Below are 25,730 nucleotides of genomic sequence, written 5' to 3' on the forward strand. Positions count from 1 at the left end.
CCATCACGTCCCCACTGCTGGGGCACGGGTCTCCTTCCAGTGAAGGAAAGGTTTTAGGCCTAGTTCACTACGCTGGCCTAGTGCGGGTTGGTGGACCCCAAAACAAGCAAGCTTATGCTGAGAGAGTTGTCGGGTAAGTGGGCAACCCGACTGTCAGATGTTTTCAAGCTGCCCGAAGGCCTCTGACTAGGCTTAACGACTGCTGCCGAAGCACGGAAGCGTCCAGAAAAGAACCACTTGAAATCGGTCACCCATCCAATGACTGGCCGTGTTATGTGTTGCTTAACCTCAGTAATCAGTTACGATCACTGAAGCCAGCTCGACCACTGACACTTCAGAATTATTTTAATGACGATGTATTCGTGATGGGTCCGTTCTGAATTCACAGCGATATGTTTTGTGAATAATAATATGCTATAGTTAACCCTCGGGCAGCTCATAGGCTCGGGATCTGAACTCTATCGCATCCTGTATTCGCCATGTCAGTCAGTGACGAACAATTACGAATCTGCCTATACTCGAGTCGTGATGGTATTTAAATTATTGTAATCTTTACCCGTTTTTGAGAAAAAGGGTGGTGATGGTGACAGACAGAGAGACAGACGGACGGACAAGAAAGTGTTCCTATAAGGGTCCCTTTTTTTCCTTTTGGTGTACGGAACCCTTAAAAACTATAGGGATCGTTAAATTAATAATCATTATACTTACTTATACTTAAGTACCTAAATACCTAAGCTAGTTTAAAGTAAGCGTCTAAAGAAGAATCCTGGGTGCGTTCGTCGCGTGGATGAACGGTTGCCTATATAGGGTGTTGCAAAAAGGGTATACTAAGCCGAAAGGTGGGAGTTTTTTCGCGAATTTTCAAAACTCGTAGAATACAAGTTGTTCAGAATGATCCTTTCGGCTTAGTATACCCTTTTTGCAACACCCTGTATAAGGCTTTCCCGTAACCAAAAAAAGTGCTGACTGCTGCTGTAGTTGAAAGGTGTAAGGAAGGTCAGTAAAACAAACGCTTTATACAGAAAAATCTATATTTTATTTGTAACCACCAAGAGTATTCCAGTAGCTGCTTCATAAAGTCTAGACTCTAGAACATCGTTTTTAAAGAAACAGTTACAACTTACAATACATCATTACACTCTATTAAATTTTATGACATCCGAAGATGAATATCTAATGTTCTATGCCAAATATGTTTTGTACTGAAGGAAATTTGTAATGGTGCCGCCACACTGATGATAAAAATGTTAGGTAGCATTCAAAAGGTATTGCCTCAACTGTAATAATTATAATGTCGCTTACAAAAACTTAGCAATGTGGCAGCCTCACAACGGTAACCGTCAGAAATAAAAGACAGGAATACTCTCTATCGTGTTTTATTTATTTAACATATAGATATTTTCTACACATCCACCTTACATACACGAGACCGTGCACTAACTGATATGAGCTCTGTACAGCGCCGCCGCGGCGACATATAACTATCATTTATTATTACTACTATTAATATAAATTCGAGACGAGCTTACTTACAATATGATACAGACCGGGGGGGCGCCCTCGAATATAAATAGACTCGACAGCGTCGGACGACTTACTCTAGGCTCTATGTACACGTGGGGGGAGGGGGGGCGGCTAGTCGCGCGGGGGGGCGCGGGCCAGCAGCGCCAGCGGCTGCAGCGCGTGCAGCGCGTGCAGGCCGGAGCCGGGGGGGCCGAGGGGGCCGGGGGGGCCGTGGGGCGAGCCGTGGGGCGGCGGGCCCAGCTCGCCCGGCGGGTTGATGCGCTTCTCCTTCTGGCGGCGGTTGCAGAACCACACGCGCACCACCTCCTTCTCCATGCAGAGCGCGTCCGCCAGCGCCGCGATCTCCTCCGACGTGGGCTTGGGGTTGTGCAGGAATGCCTTCTCCAGCGCCACGCGCACGCCCGACTCGATGCTCGTGCGCTTCTTGCGGCGGCGCCCCACGGCCTCGGCCAGCGCGCCCCCCGCGCCGCCCCCCGCGCCCCCCGCCGCCCCCGCGCCGCCCGCGCCCGCCAGCGACGAGTCCGCGTCCTCCAGCCACTTCTGCAGCAGCGGCTTGAGCTTGCACATGTTCTTGAAGCTCAGGTTGAGCGCCTCGAAGCGCGAGATGGTGGTCTGCGAGAAGTCGTTCCCGTAGAGCTTGCCCATGGCGAGCCCCACGTCGCCCTGCGTGAACCCTGCGACACACACCATACTTTATTTACTCTGTTTATTAGAGAATAGTAGAAAATAGCAGAGAGAAAGGGAAAAAAATGCGTATTTACTTTCCCTGGATAAAGTGCATTAATGTTTAGTGAAGGGGGCCAGTCCAGAGGACATCAGTCCTCCAATTATTGTTCATACTTTCGGTTGGAAGGACTGACGTCACACAATACATATATACTTTGCTATTTTTTACTAACAATAAAATTCTGATATTTTTTATCTTCGTAAAAAAGATTGAAGAAGAAGAGGCGTAATGATAGAGGCGTGGGCAGGTCCGTACCGAGCTTGATGCGGCGCTGCTTGAAGGTCTTGGCGAAGTGCTCGAGCTCCTCGAGGTCGGCGGTGTCGTCGGGCTGCGGGTCCAGCGCGCGCGGCTTGTGCGCGTGCGCGTGCAGCGGCGTGAGCGGGGCGTGGGCGGGGTGCGGGGCGTGCGCGCGGCCCGGGCCCGGCGTGAGCGGCGTGAGCAGGCCGGGCGGCGGCGGCGGCGGCGGTGAGGCGGCGCGGCGCAGCGCGTGCAGCGTGTGCGCCGCCGCCACCGCGCGCTGCACCTGCGAGTGCAGCAGCAGCCCGCCGCCGCCCGCCAGCAGCAGGTGCTGCAGCTGCGCCAGCGCCGCGCCCGCCGTCGCCGAGCTCTGCAACACACACACACATATACGTTACTCTACACTCAACAAATACGGGATAAGGTTAATGGCGCAAGTGGGGCAAGAGGAGACAATACAGCTATGCACGGTTCTATAAGAGGAAGCAGTAGGACGAGGTACTCACGAAGACGGCGGCGCTGGCGGCGGCGGAGTGCGGCGGCATCTTGTCGCGGGCGGGCGGGGGCGAGGCGCGGGGCGCGGGCGGCGCGCGGGGGGGCAGCTCGTCGCCGCTGCCGGACGCGTCCCCGCTCGCTGACCCGTCTGTACATACACAACCACTCACTATTAATTAATGTAAAAACAAAGCCTGACGACTGAGGCAATGCAGCCAGCATCATGGGTGGGGTGGGTCGGGTGAAACAGAAGAGCGTCACATTAATTTGTAAATTTAAATTCAGTTTTTAATTATTATTTCTTTCCTTTGTGTAATAAAAAAAAAGGTATTAAGTATATGCAAAAAGTCATCTCTATCGAATAAAAATATGCAAAACTTTTTAACATATATACCAACGACCAGCCCCGCGATGCAGGAACAGCTCGATTCCTCTACGCTGACGACCTTGCACTGGCATCGCAGGCAGCTACGTTCGAAGAAGTGGAAGGCACGTTGACTGCAGCTTTGCGGAAGCTGGGTGACTACTACAGTTAAAACGCTTTGAGGCCAAATCCATCAAAAACTCAGTCATGTGCTTTCCACCTACCCAACCACCAGGCAAATCGAGAGCTGGACATAACATGGGAAGGGGTAAAAATCCAGCACTGCTCGTCACCAAAATACCTCGGAGTGACCCTGGATAGATCCCTCACGTACAAAACTCACTGCCAAATCACCAAGAAGAAAGTCAGCTCCCGAAACAACCTTCTGCGACGGTTTACGTCTACCAGCTGGGGCGCCTCTCCGCAAGTTCTACGAACAAGTAGCTTAGCACTCTGCTTCTCAGCTGCCGAATATGCCTGCCCCATATGGGCAAGGTCCGCGCATGCTAGAGAAGTAGATGTTGCTCTTAACGACACAGTTCGTATAGTTACGGGATGCCTCAAACCGACACCGCTCCACAAACTCTACTCTCTGGCTGGGATAGCACCCCCTAGCATACGGCGTAAAGTGGCATGTTCTGTTGAGAAAGCCAAACAAGAATGCGACTCCAGACATCCACTTTACTCACATACTGCCGCACCTTCCCGCCTTAAGAGCCGCAAAGCGTTTCTAAATAGTGAGGTGTCCTTAACGGATGAAAACCCACAAAACGCAAGGCTAAGGCTCTGGGAGGGAAAGCAGCCCCAGGATCCTTTCCTACCTCTTGAGGAAAAACTTGCTCCCGGTAACAGTCTTCCCTGGCACATCTGGAAGACTCTAAATCGGTTGCGAGAAGAGGTAGGCTGCTGCAAGGACAATCTCTGTAAGTGGGGCTATACCGTTGGTACCAACCTATGCGACTGTGGTACCGCCCCCCAGACTATGGAGCATTTACTCTCCTGTCCCCTGTGCCCTTCCACCTGCACACGGGAAGACTTACTCCAGGCCAACCAGAATGCTATCAAAGTTGCTTCTTTTTGGTCTGGACAAATATAAAAAATCGCATTTCACTGACACGAAAGAAGAAGAAGATTCGATAGAGATAACTTTTGGCGGATAAAAGCATTTTACTTCATGTCCGTAAGCCATTTGAATCTCGAGATATGATTTTTTATGAAAACTAAGGATCTAAAACTTTAAAATGGCCGCTATTTCTAGAATATTGAGATTTGACCCTACATATGGGGGTGTTTTCTCGATGAAATCACTCGTAGAATACACCCTTAAAGTTTGTCGGGTTCGAAAAACAACACATTGTATATATGTTTAAGGTTTAGACAGAACTAAATAAGACTTTGTGCCTCGGATAGGTTAGTACTCTACGCCTATCATTATTATAAAAGAATCTTACAATTTGACATTTATAATATGTACCATATAATATTATAATAATTATATAAGCTGAAACCTACGTGTGCAGCATGTTATATCTAATAAAATACGTCGGTTTCGGCTTAGTATACCCTTTTTGCAACACCCTATAGAGGTTTTGACGGCGTTGGGTAGTTTCAACACAGATTATGTTGTGCTTATCTTATTAGGTCCTTACATATGAAATTGGCGTTTTGTCGTACTGGCCACTTTGATCTCAAATATTACCTTTATGGTTAGGAATTCCAAATTCAAATTCATACAGCTATTTACTCATGCATTTGTGTTTCAAACCCCCTAATTCATTTGTTTTTTCTTCTTTTGTTTTTTTCTTTGTGTCACTCTGTTTACAAAATGGAAAACTTGAAATATCGCGTTATTTACGAGTATGAGTTCCACCGTGGCACCTGTGCTGCAGAAACGGCTCGAAGGATTAATGATGTGTATGGTGACGGTGTCGCAAAAGAAAACACAATGCGTTTTTGGTTCCAACGTTTTCGTTCTGGAAATTTCGACCTGCAGAACAAGCCTCGTGGACGGCCGGAGACCAAAGTTGATAATGAAGAATTGAAGGCTATTGTGGAAGCGGACCACGTCCGAGTTAGCTGCAGGCTCCGGTGTTAGTGATAAAACTATTCTAATCCACTTGAAGCACATTGGGAAGGTGAAAAAGCTTGAAAGGTGGGTACCTCATGAATTGAGTGAAGCAAACCGACAAACGCGCGTCGACTGCTGCGTTACGTTACTCAACCGGCACAATAATGAAGGAATTTTAAATCGAATCATTACCTGTGATGAAAAGTGGATCCTCTACGATAATCGGAGGCGCTTATCGCAATGGCTGAACCCTGGCGAACCAGCCAAATCCTGCCCTAAGCGAAAATTGACTTAAAAAAAGTTGCTTGTAAGTATTTGGTGGACTAGTGCCGGTGTCGTTCACTACAGCTTTCTTAAATCTGGCCAGACGATTACGGCAGATATCTATTGTCAGCAACTGCAAACCATGATGGAAAAGCTAGCTGCTAAACAACCGAGGCTGGTCAATCGCTCTAGGCCACTGCTGCTTCAGGACAACGCTAGACCACACACTGCACAACAGACGGCTACCAAATTAGAGGAGCTTCAATTAGAATGTCTTAGACATCCACCGTACTCTCCGGACCTTGCTCCAACAGATTACCATTTTTTTCGCAATTTGGATAACTACTTGCAAGGAAAAAAATTCAACTCCGATGGGGCAGTCCAAACCGCCTTCAAAGATTTTATTGATTTCCGCCCGAATGGTTTTTTTAGTAAGGGGATCAATGAACTACCTATGAGATGGCAAAAGTGCATACATAGCAATGGTACATACTTTGATTAATTTAATATATTTCATTAAAAAAAAACGACTTTATGTTCCTCCTATAGAAAACGCCAATTTCATATGTAAGGACCTAATATCTTATCTTATCTTATAATTTTATTATACCTATGTGTTAAACGAATTGAAATTAGTCATCGTGACTTTAATAATCCCCAAAGGGGTAGTCAGAGGAGACTCGCAAGCGGTAAGTGGGTGACAGCGGTAAAAGGGTATTATAAGCCAAAACATAGGCACGTGTATAAAACATAAAAAAAATAAAACGTAAAAAAAATATTATTTTTGCAACATCCTGTATATGTTGTAAAAATTGTTAGTGAAATTAGACATTCCGTTTTTATACACCTCAATAACCCTTCATGAAATAATTCACCCCCATTCGGTTTCATATGCCAACCTATTTAAATATTTCTTAAACGTTTTTCATTTTCATTCCAGGGTAGGTATAGTAACACTCCAAGTGAAAGGTTTAAAATACCATCATACCTATCTATCTGTTCAAAAGTGTGTACCTATAACTATCTTAGGTAATACTAATTTTTAAGGTTATTGTAGTTAGTCAGCAAAAGTCAATAAACTATAATGTTACGCCAATAATTCGGATTGTCGCATCAGAACGAAAGGACACACAGTCGAAAGTGAGACTGAGAATGAGTGATTGTCGTCAGGTGCTCGTTCCTAGCAGCACGAGGAGACCTGCCCCTCGCCGGCAGCCGGGCCGGGGGCCGGGGGCCGGGGGCCCGGGGCCGGGCGCGTGGCTCGCGTACGACTCACAATGAGCACGGGCCTACAGCCACACCTTGCGTGGGGCTGAGACGCTTTCACTGAAAGGGTAGCGGTTTCGATGAATGCCGACTGCCTCGCGATACTAAAGAAATACATTTATACGAGCTCACGCCTGCCCATTACTTGGGGTGTTTACGAGTAGTTTGGTATTATTGACATTTACAAATACATTAAGCAGGTTTAAGGAATAAATAAGCATGTGTGAGGTCCATACAAACATTCATATGCTCACGACTGTAATCCCCGAAGGGGTAGTCATAGATGACTCTCAAACGTGTCACCCGCTGTACATTTTGTACTCACGTGATGTTTTAGAATGAGTACAATGCACTGAAGTTGTCGGGTAAGTGGGCAACCCGGCTGTCAGATGTTTTGAAGCTGCCCGAAGGCCTCTGACTAGGCTTAACGACTGCTGCCGAAGCAGTAACGGGGACCCAAAGCTTAATGTGCCGTCCGAAGCACGGAAGCGTCCAGAAAAGAACCACTTGAAATCGGTCACCCATCCAATGGCTGACCGTGACATGTGTTACTTAACCTCAGTGATCAGCTACAATCACTGAAGCCAGCTGGACTACGGACGCTTCAATATTTTTTTTTACAAATACATATAAATATATTTAGACAATGCTGGTTAATATTATACATATACTTACAATACTTAATCCGATTCAATATCAGTTTTAGCCCATAGATTTAATGGAGCATTCTAAGTTAGTAGAGCTGACGGAGATGAAGCAAGAGGGTCACTTCGAACTCATTCTGAACATGAAAGCAACTTATTGCCATTCATAATTAATGATATATTATTATGTACATATACAGGGTGTTGCAAAAAGGGTATAGTAAGCCGAAACCTACATGTGCAGCATGGTATATCTAAGCCCGTAAATGAAATCAGAATTTCAAAATTCAAAAGCAACTTATTGCCATTCATAATTAATGGTATATGTACATACAAAAGTCGTAACTAAATTGTATTGATTGAGAATTAATTTAATGGCGAAATTTCTAATAGACATAGGCCTCGCATGTTCCTTCTTGGAAGCTTTGACTTGCTGGTATTCTCGTGTGGAAGCAAGGTAAAAAAAAAAAATTTACTCTGGCACTCGGGACTCAATACACAGTAGGTACATGTATGGAATCGAAGCGTATTGAAGTTTCTCAGCTAACTACAATAATATAGAAATTCCTTTCTAGAAAAGTTGCATGCCAGGCAGAGCCGGCCGTAATATTTGTTTCCTAATGTCTAGCCACAAATTTTTTATTTTATTTTGAAGGTGTTTGCTGCAGCGCTGTCATGACGCATTTCATAGCTTGACAGTTGGCTTCTTCTTCTCTTTTGATAATTATTATGTTCCTTGGCCATGCTAGTATTGGATAATACGCAGCATCTTCATAATATCAAGTCATAGCGGCTTCGAAATAAAGAGCTAATGCTATTATGTAGAAAAATATAAGATAGAGAGTAGAAGATCCCTCGGAGTACGAGTGTGAGTGTGAGTGTGAGTACATGAGTACTGATGGCGAGTACTGACCGTGGCTGGGCGGCGGCGACGGTGACTTCAGCAGCTCGCCCGCCTCTTCTGAAACAAACAACACACACATATTACAATCATTATAACAACATAGAGCAACCAACTCACTCACTGCTTTTATGCTACAAAAATGTAAACAACACACGTTAATTAGTGAGTTTTAAATGAGATTACGGGAACCCGAATAAAGTGTCGATTAATCGGATAATCAGGAGAAGCTCTACGGGGTGTCGGCTCGGGTGTCGCCTCCGCGCGCTCTAGATAATGTTATACAATCATGTGGGTAGTATTCATTAATTAATTAAAAATAATCATACAAGAGTGTCGGCTACGCGTCGTCGTAGCGCGCTACGAGCGTGCTACGCGCGGCTACGACGACGCTACGGGCAAGGGTTGTACTACTTGTATTAATGTAAATGTGAGCAATGAACATGAACAAGTGTGGATCTGCAGCCTGGTCGGCGGAAGGCGGGTCGGGATTATCTCTTCTGATATTCGCTACGGACGGATTTACGCAAAAAATTGACAAGCGTCAACGTGACGGCGGAATCGCAGCAAAAACTCATAGAAAACATAAAAAGCTTAGCTCAATTGTCTGTCTTTATAGAGTCGTCATCGCACCCACACACGCTCGCAGCGAGGGCAGTGTTCGTGTGTGCCTACAATTGGGATGATTTTTTTAAACGATTAAAGTGCGGGTGAGTTTTTGTTGGTATAAGCCTGGATTTAAAAATATAAACTGTGTCGACTTAATTTGGCTACGGCTGGTATTGTGTGAGTTGCACAATAAGATGCGTTATAAAAATGTTCCCAGTAACATGAATGCTATTATTTATTTATCTATCTTACTGAAATTCATGTCGACGATTTAAACGATAGTTGGCGTACCTCAATGTACTTATTGAAGAAACCAAATGAAGTGATGGAAGCTAAACAACGCTATGATTGTAGCTAGTTGGAGGATGTTACTGGATGTGGTGTCAGGTTCACGAATGAAGGATTGAATTAATTTTAAGTAATTAATATCTGGACTCAATGATAATATCACTATACACTCACGGGAAATGAAAAAGATCAAAAGTTGTTGTACTGCAAAATATGCAAGATTGGTAGGAAACGGCGAAATAGTCAGATAAAAAACCATATACTTATTGGAACGGTGTTTTTTAGGGTTCCGTAGCCAAAATGGCAAAAACGGAACCCTTATAGTTTCGTCATGTCCGTCTGTCCGTCTGTCCGTCTGTCACAGCCGATTTACTCGGAAACTATAAGTACTACAGTGATGAAATTTGATGGGAATATGTGTTGTATGAACCGCTACAAAAATATGACACTAAATAGTAAAAAAAAGAATTGGGGGTGGGGCCCCCCATACATGTAACTGAGGGATGAAATTTTTTTTTTCGATGTACATACCCGTGTGGGGTATCAATGGAAAGGTCTTTTAAAATGATATAAAGTTTTCTAAAAAACATTTTTCTTAAAGTGAACGGTTTTTGAGATATCAGCTCTCAAAGTCGTAAAAAGTATGTCCCCCCCCCTCTATTTTTATAACTACGGGGTATAAAATTCTAAAAAAAATAGAGGTGATGCATGCTAATTAACTCTTTCAACGATTTTTGGTTTGATCAAAGTATCTCTTATAGTTTTTGAGATAGGTTGATTTAACTGTAATTTTGCTGCTACGGAACCCTTTGTGCGCGAGCCCGACTCGCACTTGGCCGGTTTTTTTACAAAGCGAATTTGATTGGTGAAGAATTTACTTTAAATTAACTATGTTATACGCAGGTAAAGGCAGTATTTTCAATTTTCAGTTAAAACCTTAATTTATGATGAGAATATGTGTTATGTGCGCTTACTACTCGTATATAGGGGAGGATTAAGTATAGTTAGTAGTTATAGCATGGCTACCGCAGGTTGTGAACCGTATCGCCATTTCTAAAAATGTAAAGTACCTACCTATGTTCACAAGAAGGAGAAAATGTTGATATAGTTGTAATAAGTAAGTTTAATAACTTTTAGGCACACTAATTAATTATAACTTGATTTTATCAGATCACTATGTAAGAAGTTTAATATTTAGTAAGGATGTGATGTAAATTTCAATGTCAAACAAGGAATATACGGTACAGGATATCTAATAATAACTTTAGAACCGCACTGATGCAGAAATATTTATTTTATTCCATTAATTAATCTGGATAAAGTACTAAGTTGTTTTCAGGAAGTTCAGTTTAAGTACTTTTTTATCTTAAGTCCAAAAAGCCTTGTTATGAGCGGAATCAATATTTAATGTATGTAAATATAGAGAGATGCGAGTACTCACGGTAGTTGGTGTAGTGCGGGGCGCGGAGGCACGCGGACAGCACCATGTCTGTGTGGGTATGTGCAGGGAGCGAGGTGTGCGCGCGGCGGCGGTCGACGCGGCACTGACGACAGCCTCCCCGAGCCGCCCCGCACCCGCGCCCCGCGCCCGCACCCCGCGCCCCGCGCCCCGCCCGCCAGCGCAGTGCAACCGTCGAATTTAAATTTTAACTTTTTTATACGAATCCGTTCCCTTTTTTCCGCCCTTAGTGAATTTTTTTCGCGATCTCGCTATTATTTCGATTACCTGAGATGATTTTTTTTCGCTTTCGCCGAACGATCGCGAGGTGCGCTCGAAAGCTGCCTGTTTTTTTGTGTCGAAGGGTAGAGGCGAGCGGTCGGGGTTGTGCGCGAATTCCGATGAACGTTTATTGCTAAAAAAACGTTCGGAAATGAGTTAAGAGTGTATAGACTAGCGCGAGCCGCGGCACGCTCCGACACACACACACACACACACATGCTGAGTCAACCCGCGCAACCCTTTACATACACAATAACTACAATTCGTTACACAATTATTGTTTTCATGTTGATTTATGGTGATATCGCCGCGCGCGGCCGCCGCCTCGGCTCGCCCGCTACGGAGCAACACTCTAGAATCTCTAGATACATTTGGTCATCAAGCTGTTCAAAAATCATTAATAAGTAATAAATAACTTAATAGTTAATTTGTTGATGTCATACCATGTTTTCTTCTGATAGAGTTACAGGCAATATGGCTCATACTTTTCACTAAGTAGCTGCACTTTTATTTTAGCAATAGGTAAAGTTGCCTCTATTATAATCTGACAGTCTGACACAGCTTGGCCAAAGTTTCTTCATACATTGCCTATAATTATAATTTGGTGTAGTATAATAATAAAATTATGATTTATTAAGAATAATATGGTCATATTCAAATTAAATAAAATCCTTGTGTTGAAAAAAAGACAACAACCACTTTTATTTATTGTTCTTTAAAAGTTGGTTCGTAAAAGCGATACTTTATTCGCAGCTCAGCAAACATGGAACCACTGCCGACCCACCCTCGGGTCAGAATCACTCGTCAATAGGTTTATTGTCCGGTTCAAAAGAATTTAAACTAGCTGATCCATTTGCAAGTGAAAACGTTCCATTTGCGAGACGAGGTCTCTAGAAGAGGTCGCTGAACAAACAGTCGAAGAGATCGAGAGGAATAAGTAGCCGCGGAGCCCGCACCGGACCGGACACCGGGCCGGACCGGACCGCGCGGCGGCGGCGGCGGCGGCGGCGCGCGGCTTTGTGATGGAAATGTGCACAAACACGGCGCAAGTGTTTGTGTAGGCGCCGATATTGCCGCATTACAATATGCAACAGCTCCGGACACTCCACCCGCCCCGCTGTTTCTATTAGCTAACTGGACCAGAAGCTGCCGTTCAATCGAATATTGATTTTATATTATAACGCTAGAGGCACTACGCAATCCATGTGTATTTTATAAGCTTGAAAAGAAAATCTTATTCCTAGTACAAGATTATGGCAATTCATACAATCAAATTATTAATTTGCATAGTTACTTTTGGCTACGAGCACGCTACGAGCTACGAGTGCTACGGAGCTACGGCGTAGCCCGCCTTTGTAGCACCTCGTACCACGCGACTGGCCGCGGGGCGGGGTGCTCGATATTTAATGAAAGCGCAGTAGTTCCCAGCACTCGCTCGCCCGCTTATTAATGTATCGCGGCGCGTTTGTCGCGTTATGGCGATGTTACTGCCGTCACGAGAGTGAAAAATGACGCAATATAACTCGTTTCACTATTAATGCACCGATGGAGAAATGTGACTTGATGCACACTTTATCGAGTTTTAATGTTTTTCGATTGGCGAGCCGTTACATTTAACGTGATGTTGCAGTTCTGGGATCGAGCTCGAGTCGGGCCTCGCGTCAACGTCCTCCATCTCCACAATCTCTTGTGTTGGAAGCCATTCGTAGTTATTTAGTCTATCACAGTAAAACAGATAAACATCGCCGTTGTTCGGAAAGGGTGCGAATGGCCGCGCGGGGCGGGATTGTATTTATCCAGCTCGTTAGAGAGCGGCGGCGGCGGCGGCGGCGGGGCGCGGGGCGGGGTGCGCGGGGCGGAGGGGGCGAGGGGAGCGAATTAGCGAAGTATTTGCATTTTCAATTCGGCCAGCGCGCGGGGGAAGTCTAATTTCACGGCGCATCTGGGCGGCAAGGGTTGTGTTGGAGGGGGAAGGGGGGGGGGGGAGGGCTGATGGCCGCCGTGATTGCACTGTACTATCGGCACATCTATTAATAAGTAGATTGAATGGCACTCTGTGCGCCCTCACCCCGCCGGCGACGACGGCTGCCTACATCAAGATAAGTAAGCTGTTTATAGTATTACAGAATATTTATAAATGAATAACTATTTATTTAAAATCCTATAGGTAATATGTACGTTAGGCAAAACAATATACATAGTTTTTGCCACATAAGTTGTCAAAATCTTTTTTTGCGGAGAAGATAAATCTTCTACACTGAGCCTGTCTCAAGGAGCAAAACACCTCATCATCCACATCCATCCAGCCACAGCCGGCCAAAGCCACAGTTAAAAGGGGTTTTATTTATTAATCGTACAAATTAATAATGAGTCATAAATGGCATTTGGAATTTTTTCACTGCTAGTGATTATAATATTTTTTAAGACAAAATCACGTTGTCTTTGTATAAACTTGCCACTTTCATTTAAGATAATTTGTACACATCAGTACTTACACATTTCAAATTTATTGCCGTTAAAAGGACTAGGAATATAATTACTTGTATGTTCTGTGATTTAATAAATCATTGAATAAGAATCCGAACATCGTACACATCGCTATAGGTGCGAGCGGCGCAGCGCACGCCACTTGAGCTAAATAAGCTCTTCAGAAAGCGAACATTACACGGGGTTTTATTTGGCATTATTCTTTTTTTTCCAAAAATTAACGGTTATGCTTTGTTGCTGTCTATATAAATGAAAAGACGAGTAATCTGAGAAAGTTTTACGTGTGTAATGTTTGTTTTCGTCTACATTTGTGTGTCTGCCTGTAGCTTAGAATTAGAGACACATTGACGCTGAAACATGGCGTATGTTTCAGCGTCAATGTGTCTCTAATTCTTTTCATAAAAAATAACTAATTTATTTTCATACGAGTTCAAACGGCAAGTCATGAAAGGAAGCAAATTTCTATTGCAAACCAAGTAAATTTCGTAATACTTCATAATACTTAATATCATTTTTTGTTTCTAGAGACAGCAAGTACGACACTCGTAGTGAAATCTCCTACGAGTGTCATGTGTGGAGATGTAGATGTAGGTGGCTGTAGTGGGTTCATTAGGGGGCGCGCGGAGTGGGGGCGGGGGGCGCTAATCAATACACGCACACATACACACGTGCATAGCGAGTGTGTGTATGTGTGTGTGTTTGTACTGACCTGCCTCAACACTTGTAGCGTCCACACGAGCACTGACGTCGCCACCTTACGATGTTACGATTACTTACTAATAGCGAGTAATAGCTACCTCTTCCACTAAACTTACCTACCTCTCTGTTTTGGTACATTATACTTTTACAGTACCTAATATTTTTACTACATAGTTATGTAGTTAAACATAGAATATCTATGGCTACTAAAACCTACAACATTGTTAAAGTTACTTATAAGGGAACGCATTACGCAACTACGTATCAGTCGTTAACAGTAGGTACATGTGCAGTGATATAAAATTGTAAAAAATAAGAATGAAAAGAACTGTTAGATATCCTCAAAAAATGTATACTTTTATTTAGAACATAGATAATTCGTCTACACCGGTAGAGTAGTACCTATTCATAAGTTAATGCCAAAAGTGTAGAGACAAAAGCGGTTCTGTAAACTTGACACGGAGTAATATCTATTCCTAATATATTTCTATCGTAGCTTGAAAAGTGGGTATCTCATGAGTGGCGCAGCAGCGAGGCGGCTCTAGCCACATAGCGCATGTACAGACGACACATTTGCATATACCTGGCGCGCGTGTGTGCGTGCCGCGCCGTGATTGGCGGACCGCGCCCCGCGCCGAGTATGGAAATGAAGCGGCGACGGTAAAAAACGATCTGATTTGTATATGTGAAGCGGGCGACGGCGGGGCGCGCGCGGGGCGCGGGCGCGGGGCAGGGGAAGGGTTAAGTAAAGGGTACACATTACGAAACGACAGTTTTAAATTAAAGGCACATGATGAATGATGACACGAGCGGGGACATCTACATGACCCTCCGCCAGTGAGTAATAGATGTTTGCAGATCGACGATGTATTAATATCCTCACATAATATTATTAAAACGACCAGCAGGCGTCAGTCTAATAGCTTTTTTTGCTTCTTTTATAAACATAATCAGTAAGGAATCGATCGTTCAACACTTATTAATGTACATTTCCGTTTTGAGTTCCGATATCTATTGGAATGGCTAACAAAAGGACTACCTAAACAAAACATACAAAAGTAAAATAAAAAGGGGTCACAATAAAATTGAAACTAAAACAAACGAGTCCCGCCCAAGTTATTATTAATTTTCCTCCCGCGCAAACAGCGGCCCGGCGGCGCAAACAAGCTTCATCTAATATTCAGCAGCCACACACACACACACACACACATGCACGCACTCGCTGGTCCAGCCGTATGCCATCGCGGACATCCCGTGGGACGCCCTCCCGCGGGACGCTCGCTGATCACACTCGCGACTGTTCACTTCAGCTCCCGCCGGCCCACGGCTAGCACAGTCTACGGCCCGGACCGGGTGTAGGTCAATGTTTAAATAACAAATGTACCTTCGTCTATTGCTGCACATTTTGTTGACAATATTATAAGTGGTCCTTATAAAGTGGTCCAAGGCAGGATGTTGGAATTAATAATTACTACATGAAGATTACACTTAGGTACGGCAGTAAATTAATGTTGAAATAAATACATATAATAAACAATTAAACAGTTGTATCTTCGCATTCTTGAGATAAAGCGTATGATAGCAAAGTGATCCAAAAAGTATTTTTTTTTCGTACTGCGGCACGGAGCCCTAAAAAGTAATTGAAAGCTGGGTAGTTTAAAGAACGCATTATCAAGCAGGCTTAATGGTCGCAGACCCAGTAGTCTGCCGGGAGGACGCCGAGATCACAGTGAAATGTGAATTAGTTTAGATTTAAATCCATTCATGTGTCGTCAGCGGGCACGCGCCGCGCGGGGCGGGTGGGGGTCCTGCGGGCAGGGGGGGGCAACCCTTTACGCGATCCCACTCTATATGAACCGAATAAACATCTCGTTGCTTTGATCACCTCTAATGGCGTCTCGCCAGTGATTTATTGAAGCTTTATTAATGTTCCGATAACTAATAGATTTATGTGAGCGCCGACCGTTTACTTTTAAATGGACCGTCGCTTTATTCTTATTGAAAATCCGATTAAATTTTACAGCGTTTTAAATTGTAACGACCGCATTATGTATAGACTACCCCGGGACCGCCATGGGCCTTGTATCTTATATAACATACATGCATTACACGATTTGAATTAAAATTCGTGTAAATAACAAGCTCATCAAATACCAGTAAAATACAGTTGAAATAGGTTAAGCCTTACCATTGTTAAGGCCTATCAAACATTATAAAGACACTAGGTGTTCCCGTGAGCTTCGCTTCGCCTTAAAATGTTTTCCCGTGAGTATTCCGCGATAAATGTGTTAATCCAGGGTGTCAGCTAACTCTGTCTGAAATTAAAATTCATTCAGCCATTTTGACGTGAAGAAGTAACAAACATAGATACTCACAAATATAGGTAGTTATATCGCTATCGCGCGATGCTGATTCAGTGTTGTATCGCTTACAACACTGAATCAGCATCGCTCTCTACACTCTCTCTACTACCACCTATCGCTCCATAGCTCGCTTTGCATCTTATAAGGTTTCGGTCTTAAAATACCGATAACTGTTTAAAATGTATCTTCCCATGTATAGATGACCCTATTTGTATGTGTGTGTGTGTGTGTGTGTGCTGCCCTCGAGCAGCGATCAAAGAGCGGAAAGCGCGGACAGGGCGCCTGGCGCGGACAGCGACCGCCGCGGCCCTCGCTCCAGCGACGGAATGCCCTCTTACACTCATACAACGGACAATAGCTGCCTTCCTCTAACTAAGGTTCTACACTATAGCCCTAAAATGGGTTAGCAAAATCAGAAAAAAAAAAATACTTAAACATTTGAATCAAAAATTACGTTACACAACGCTGCCAGAAGAAACGCATGATTATAAATAAATAACTAATAGAAAAAAATGCTGCGTTTAAAATAAAAGTATGTTTTAGTAATGGCCGACATGTCTGAAAAATTATAATCATACATCAAGGGATTTCAGTAAAATTAAATATCAAGGTGTCAAGGAACAATGGCATTATCTGTTCGTCCTATCCACACTGGCAGGAGCCAAATGACGCAACGCATATTGAGAATGAAACGGTTTCAATTTTCATCAGTGACTCTCCCACTGATGGTATTATTTAACCAGCGTTTAGTTACTGGCGGCATCTGCCATGTACCGGGCACGTGCGCTGGCGCACACGCACACACACACACACACACACACATGCACACGCACGCACACACGCGCACGGCTAACCCTTCGCGCGCGTCACCCTTGCCCTTGTCGTTTCACTTTTCATCTCGCGCGGAACAGATTGCGGCAGTTTTTTATGAGATTTCCGTTGTAGTCCCGCGCAGGTAGCGGGGCGCGGGGCGGGGCGGGGAGCATTGTACCAACATTATATTCTATAGTTCTATAGTATTTGTTACAGAACAAAAATAGAGTTAATGCAAACATCGAGGTCCTATATGTATTGAAATTTAGCAGCGAAATCCTTTTATTCCTGAAGACTGTCAAGAGTAGTTACAGTCCATCTAAATAAATAAAGTCATCAAAACGTAAATTGATCCTAACTAATTATTTATTTAAGAGATGGTTTTGCCTTTACCTCAGCAAAAAATTGCCCTGTAAGTACAAATTAACCATCGTTATTTGATTTTATGCATGTTGAGGTTTTGTAACTTTGAGTATACAACTGACAATGATATTAAGTCTTTGCAAAATCGCAGTCTTTATTTTCATGAGTCTATAGATGGACTGCGGTGTATTGATTAGATGACTGACTATCTAATATTATTGTATTTACAAATAATAATATGTGTAATGTCATAGCGAGGTAAATGTTTAAATACAAAAATATTACAGATAATACGGTATGTGTATAATTAAAGGATTGATAACACAAAATGGAAATATTTCGTACAATCACTTTGTGGAATGATCTTCCTTAAAAATTCGGCCAGCACCAGCACTTGCTTTATGAGAATGTTCCTTTAGGTATACCGAAGGAACACTACATTAAATCCACCGTATTAACTGAACTATGTATGTATTAATCGAACTGTATGTTTAGTTAGTACACTGTACCGTAGAATAGAATAGAATACTACTTTATTGACTTAAAAATTATTTACGCAAATAACAATTTACAATATAACGCAATAGGCGGCCTTATCGCTAAAAGCGAGCTCTTCCAGGCAACCTTTGGGTGGAGGAGAGACTAAGGCCTTGGTCTCCTATTTACGCCGTAGTTCGCGTCCAGCGTCACGCCGTAGGCCGCGTCACAATGCTCACTATAGAAATGTACTGACGCGGTCTCCCTCACACGCCGACGTTGGCGCGTAGATGTTATGAGTATCGTGACGTGGCCTACGGCGGTGACACTTGACGTGACCTACGGAGTAAATAGGAGACCCGGGCCTTAAATAATAAATGAGGAAGGTGTACAAAATGTAGTAAACATTCATGTTTAATAATAAATACTTAAATACATACATAATGTAATCAAAGGTAGGTAGGTAGGTAGGTACCGTACTACCGTATTTAAAACTTTTTTAGTCCATCCATCAAATGGTTGTCTAGAAGTGATCGCTTTAAGCGATAAGACCGCCCTTATGTACCCTAATTAAATTGTTATGTAAAATCTGTTATTATTTCTTGGTGTACAAATAAAGAGAAATCTCTATGTAAAATAAAAAAAGATATAGGTAGTTATTTATGGATTATGAAATGATTATTTTCTAAGGTACAAAATTTTATGTAAAGTATCCATACTCGTAATAATATGAAGGCGGATTCTTAATTAGGTATTTTTTTGTACTTTTATTGAGTTTTTTTTTTATAATTTAAAGCCAATAGATGAAACAAAATATCATTTGGTAAGGATAAAACATTATTCATCCAAAAATACCATCTTAACTAATTTGGCAAAAATCATACACATACGTGTGTGATATGTGCCGAAATGAGAGTGTCTGGCGTGACCCGGTCACGGGAGCAGCGGCGGTGGCGGCGCTAACGAGCAATTGTGCATCACATCTTACACAAATGCAGCTGATTCCGCTGTTTTTTGATAAAAACCGTTATTTTTAACATAAATCTCACCCTTCCGAGTTTGAAATTTCAATATCCGTCGAACAATGCATTCGCCGCGGATTTTTTCTCGTCAATTTTTAAAAAATGTGGGGTAATGCATTTTTTATTACAAAAATTGGAAGCTTTTAGCGGAGACGGCAGTCGTTATTCCTTCCCACGGCCGGGAAATGGGTCACCCATTGTTGAATCCCGAGTTTTTGCGCTAAAAAAGAGATTTCGCGTCTCAGCGGGGCGCGGGGGGCGCGGGGGGCGCGGAAGGGCCTCCCCTCTGACACACATTTTTTAAGGTAAAAAATGTAAAAACGACGTCGCAGCTTGCGACGGGGATTTCTCAGGAGTTTTATGTTATTTTTTTCGCCAATAAATGTAATACGTTACACATGTAGGAACCGTTGCAATTTGCGCCTGAAGGGTTGTTGTTGTCGCGACACGACGACATCTGTCGCGGCGTGTCCCGGGCGCTCCGGGGCGGCGGCGGCGGCGGCGGCGGCGGCTCCGGGCGCCGCGGCCGGCTCCTCCGCGCGCGGGCGGAGGGATTACCTCCGTTTTAACGCGTGAAAGATTTCAAAGGCGACCGGCCACTTCACAAATAATCCATCAACATCTCGCGGCCCCTCAGGCCGGGGGAGGGGGGGGACACAAACTCGATTCCGGCGAGATTGGAGTGCATATTCACGTAACGAGATTTGCCACTCGCGGCACAATGTGTCCACCTCGCGCCGCCCGCACTTCACATTCAACGACGTACATTCATCGTATTTACGGACAGAGCGGCGGCGGCGGCGGCGGCGGCGGCGGCGAGTAGCCCGTGCCCACGGATGAGCGGGAATCTAATTTAAGAACCCACTGTGATTGTCCGTTGGGTTGGATGGATTTTTACTTTAAACTAATTATTTTTATACCATAAACAGTCACAACTTGTACCAACACAGACATAGTACTGTCGTATCCAGTTATCAGCGGTGACATGATAATATTTCGGGACCCAAAGGATGTCAGAATTGTCAGATAGAAGTAGCTTAAGTGATAAGATCCTGTATCACCTATCTTATTCTCAAAACTTATGCAAATCTCTTCGATCCTATTCAGCTCGGCTTAATCACTTTAGAATGGAATCATTGAAGACTAGGCGTGTTCGCGCAGACCTAATTTTCGTTTTCAAGCTGATGCACGGTATCATTGATTGTCCCGAACTATTACAGAGGATATCTCTAAATGTCCCCAAAGTCTCAGCTATAAGAGATGCTCCGTTTACACTGCCCATATGTAGAACAAACGTTGGAGACCATGCCCCCATTAACCGAATTATGGCTTTATATAATACTTTAAAACATAGCATCGACATTTACCACACTACTATCCACCTACTCAAAATTATCCAACTGTGCTCATGATAAATAAATAATATATATAATCTATATAATTTATATTAAAAAAAAAAAACTAACTCATATCTCATATAGTTCTCATGCCCATGTGACAATTGCTCACACACATTACTTTTAATGTATTCAAATATTTTGTGATCTGTATACTTATTTTATATTTAAGTTATTATTTTTAGTTAGGTAACGCTCTTTAATGTTACACATGCTGTGGCTACATTTTTATTTAGAAGTGCATATGTCCTGTATTTCACTCAAATGTTATCAAATGTGTTAATGTAACTATCTTTTATGTGGTCCTTAAATTAATAAATAAAAATAAAAAAAAAAATAAGACCGTCTTTTGTACCTTTGTAGCAATAAGATCCATAAATGTTTCCAGTTTCTGTGTACAAATAAAGAATATATCTATATATCACTGCAGCGTTTAAACCTAGTACCTACCTAACACACAAAATTTTATGACTCTAATTATCACATAGTTTTTATACACTAAAAAGTTTCACTCTTTGCCTCTACAGATAGGGACTGATAAATGAGTGTTAAGTTGTAATTACTCCTTTAATTTAAGACAAATTTGAATAATATTGATTTGGAAACAAATACAATGCATAATATATCGAGTATTATTGAGTAAGAACAACGGTGTATGAGTGAGCGTGGCGCTTCCTGTAACCGGAGCCGCCCCGCCCCAGCTGCGATCTGCCGCACTCATTATATTCATATTTCATATCAATCAGCGCCTGAATAACGGAATTTCTTTATTTTATAATGTTGATGTAAGCCCGATGGTGCTTATGATCTCGACAGCATATTCTTCGTTGTGCCACAGGGGCCACTCTAGCTAAGGAACAACGTAGTTTCAGAGCACTGGACACTCTAATATGTACAATGTATTTGTTAAACGAAACGAATGAACGGCTCTCCTTAATAAGTTTTTGTCAAGTATAAGTATAACCCTCCAGTGAGGCGACGTGTCGTGGCGTGGAAACTTTCACTAATTGATTAGCGTTTGCTTCACATTATAATATATTACGAAACTATCGGCGGTCCAGTTTCGATATAGCAATAAAATTTGCTATTTTATTGATATTATTTATATATTTTCCCACAGTCCACAGTATACACAATACACCGAATTAGAAAACAGTTCCTTTTAAATTGGTAGGTAACACTAGGAAGCTTTCTCTCATGCAAATAGCATGTACCTATGCAATGAAGGTGTAGAGATACAGTTGGTGCGTAGGGAAGTGTGTTCCTGGGAGCTCACAAATATCAGGAGTATGATTTAATAGTGCACTTGTGCAGGCGTCACGTCTCGCTGACTGTCATTAAAGTTGTCACTGACGATAGTAATTGTTTCGCAAAACCGCTATCAAATACACAAGCTTGTGAGGTGCCGAGGCTGAATATGTGCCATATTACCTACAACGCAAGGGCCACCGGCGAGCGCGGAACTGACCGCATCTACACGCGGCCCTCCCGCGCTGTGACAATAATATAGCAATTATGTCGCTCAGATGTCGCTGATAAATATGCAGAATTGCAGCGTGGCAGCGCCAGCGCATATCACACCTTAGACAATGGGGACAAGGTGTGTTTCAGCGAGGAGCGGGGTGCGTGTGTCGCACTCATATGCATGCAGTGATAATTAGAATAACTGAAGCAAGTAGTGCGGTCCCGAGCCTCCGGCGAGGTCGGCGCGGCGGTCAGCGACCCGGGGGTGGGGCGCGGGGGCAGCGGGCCCCGGGGGGGGGGGGGGGCGGTCACGAGCGCGCTCGAGATTTGAATACTAGATAATTAATATCGCTTTATTAGCGGAGGAAATATCGATTTATGAAGATATTCCTTTCTTTGTGGCCGCCGCGGCCGCACACGGCGCGCTAATGGCGTTCATTTGTTGCTGAAACAACCGCGGGGAGCCCCGCCGGGGCTGCAGATTTATGTCCGAGTACCATCATCTGTCCGGGACCCTCCTCTGCTGGACATAGGCCTCCCCTAGGGAGCGCCACAAGATTGTCATCACTACTGACTGTAAGGTCGTCAGTGTACTCTGTCTAGAGCGGGCTCGAGGGCGTCCCACGTTTACCTCCGCCGAGTGCCTCCACAGCTTACTGATTTTATTTAAGCTATGTCAGTAAGGTAAGTTTATGATGAACAAACTAATTTCTGATATGACCCTTCAGAGAAACCTCGAACACGCAGGTGTTTTTGTAACACTTACATGTTTATGGACACTTTTTACCATGTTCAAGGTAACAGGATACTGTTTTTTTTTAATAGTTCTATGAAGAGATTTGTGTAATGCTTTAAATTGAAATCTTGATATTACAGTCCTAGTGTAGGTATGTCCACATTACTTGCCATTACCCACTACATTTGATGAGGTTCATATTATGATATCTTACTTATTATTATCTTTTCCTATCGTTTCAATTTAAAAAAAAACATCGTTGAAAGCCACATAAAATTTATTAAATAATTTACGAGGATGATTTGATAAATACACTCACGGGCAATAAAAAGGTTATACTGAAAAAAACCATCAAATTACTCCTAAACAACAATTATTTTATACAGTACATACCGGGCCCTACTGTTTATATACAGACTAATGAGGAAAGATTTGTGTTGTTCTAGTAAATAAACTCAAGAACTATTGAAGGAATTTAAAAAAAAACGGCCATTTGCAAATTGGGCTCGCGCACTCAGGGTTTCGTTAGCTGTTTCCTTTTATTAGGGTTCCGTAGCCAAAATGGCAAAAACGGAACCCTTATAGTTTCGTCATGTCCGTCTGTCCGTCTGTCCGTCTGTCCGTCTGTCACAGCCGATTTACTCGGAAACTATAAGTACTACAGTGATGAAATTTGATGGGAATATGTGTTGTATGAACCGCTACAAAAATATGACACTAAATAGTAAAAAAAAGAATTGGGGGTGGGGCCCCCCATACTTGTAACTGAGGGATGAAATTTTTTTTTTCGATGTACATACCCGTGTGGGGTATCAATGGAAAGGTCTTTTAAAATGATATAAAGTTTTCTAAAAAACATTTTTCTTAAAGTGAACGGTTTTTGAGATATCAGCTCTCAAAGTCGTAAATAGTATGTCCCCCCCCCTCTATTTTTATAACTACGGGGTATAAAATTCTAAAAAAAATAGAGGTGATGCATGCTAATTAACTCTTTCAACGATTTTTGGTTTGATCAAAGTATCTCTTATAGTTTTTGAGATAGGTTGATTTAACTGTAATATTATATTTGCTGCTACGGAACCCTTTGTGCGCGAGCCCGACTCGCACTTGGCCGGTTTTTATCTTTTGAGGTACGGAACGGAACCCAAAAAACGGATATCTCTATAATGATTCATTATCCCTGATTCCAGAATGCTAATTTTGACCTGTTATTCCCGCCGGAAATCCTAAAGGTACAGAAATAACTTTTCCGTATTTATATTATACCTATGTAAAGATAAAAGTTGTTTCACTTTCCTAAGGTCGGCCAATTTCAATTGCGCCCTACTCTTTGATAGTGGCCCCGAGCACATCGTATATGCATGGAATAATAATAATAGCAGTAATGAGATGTAGAGCCATTGCTGATCCGCAGGGGTGAAGGGTTGCACTCACACATGCACAACTCATTTAAAATCATTATGTACATTGTACATATGCCATTTGTGTCAGTGTGAGCGGCTGAAACGCTTTTAAACTATCGTTAAACGCTTAACCGCGCACGCTTCTACAATTTATCAATTTAAATGATGAGATTTACAATTGAACTGACAATATTTGATATTTTGGTGACCGGATTAGAATTACTATTATATATTTTGTGAGTATAAGATTTATGTAAATGCCATAATATAATATTTTAACTATAAACCTATGTCTGTATTATAAATTTAATGATTCTGTTGTTCCTTGAAATAAATGAGTACCTATATTGAAAAAATATGAATAATTATGTATGATTATTTTGGTATCAGCATTTTGGATTAAGTACCGTTAAATACACTTTCAGTAGACATATTATATGATCAACAAATGTACAGGATTTATAACGAGATTTTCTCTTTTTACTTAATTTATTGACCGTAAAAGCACGCGTGTTATACGAGTAATTATAGAACTTAAACTCCATAATTGAAAATAATTAATTGGCACAGGGTTTGAAACAACGGCAACCTCTCAAACGGCAGGACGAGACCTCGCCCACTGACCGCGCCGGGCGCTGACCACACGTCACCTGTCGCCGAATACACTGCACTCAGCCGCCGCGCCGGTTCCTATCAGCTAAAGGTCGTAGGTTCAATTCATAGCATGTACCTACCTATAATAGTGAATTCTTTCTTGAAAGGAATATAAAGGATGATATCGACTCCGATGATTAAATCAGTGGAATGACGCAGCGTCAGCGGGGGTGCAGGAGGGGGGGGGGGGGGAGCTTTAATTTGTTATCTCAATTTATGAATCTCGGCGGGTCAGTGCCCCCGCGCGTGCGCCGGTACATCGGCTCGGTATAAAAATGGCGCAACCCGCCGCTCTCCGGATCACTATCACTACTTATTGTAAGATGAGCTTATTGTGATTCCTAGCCTAGGGATTCTGACAAAAGCTTGTCCTTATTCTAATTATTAGGTACAAGTAGGTACACTTAATTATAAATTATATGTATAGCATGTTTTGTTAGTAATTGCAATTCTTCCAAATTATGTAGTTCAACATTGTTCAATGTGACTAATAATGTTTGCACAATAATTATGAGACGCATGTGCATTTTTCTTGGCAGAAAATAGGTAGACCTAAGCAAAAATAGTTATTCATAATTAAAATTTTCTTGATGTAGTTCATGTTAGTGTATTATATCGTATAGAAGCGTGTATTCATCGCTCGGTGCTAATGGCTACCAAACAGTACGCAGAAGACGATTACATTCAAATTAGTTGTTTTCATCGACACGAGTATCTAACAATAGTTTGTAATCAAAATAATTAG

General features: G+C 42.8%; 1 protein-coding gene across 9 annotated transcripts in view; it reads right to left on the reverse strand.

Annotated features, from left to right (window-relative positions):
* Positions 1-1,360: 1,360 nt before the first annotated feature.
* The window catches only part of LOC119693961 (protein nubbin), a 125,058-nt gene continuing 100,688 nt past the window's right edge, over positions 1,361-25,730 (reverse strand). For 6 of the 9 annotated variants that reach the window (XM_048624801.1, XM_048624799.1, XM_038119028.2 and 3 more), the window contains 4 exons: positions 8,503-8,550; positions 2,995-3,131; positions 2,507-2,858; positions 1,361-2,198 (listed from right to left, as the gene is read on the reverse strand). In XM_048624801.1, the coding sequence (XP_048480758.1) occupies positions 1,636-2,198; positions 2,507-2,858; positions 2,995-3,131; positions 8,503-8,550 (1,100 nt within the window). In that variant the 3' untranslated portion in view covers positions 1,361-1,635. Of the gene's footprint in view, positions 2,199-2,506; positions 2,859-2,994; positions 3,132-8,502; positions 8,551-10,828; positions 10,983-25,730 lie in introns of those variants that run through there. The other 3 variants (XM_048624800.1, XM_038119026.2, XM_038119031.2) reach the window with 2 other exon arrangements.

The sequence above is a fragment of the Plutella xylostella genome, chromosome 12 (assembly GCF_932276165.1).
Source record: "Plutella xylostella chromosome 12, ilPluXylo3.1, whole genome shotgun sequence".
NCBI classification, from domain to species: Eukaryota; Metazoa; Arthropoda; class Insecta; order Lepidoptera; family Plutellidae; genus Plutella; species Plutella xylostella.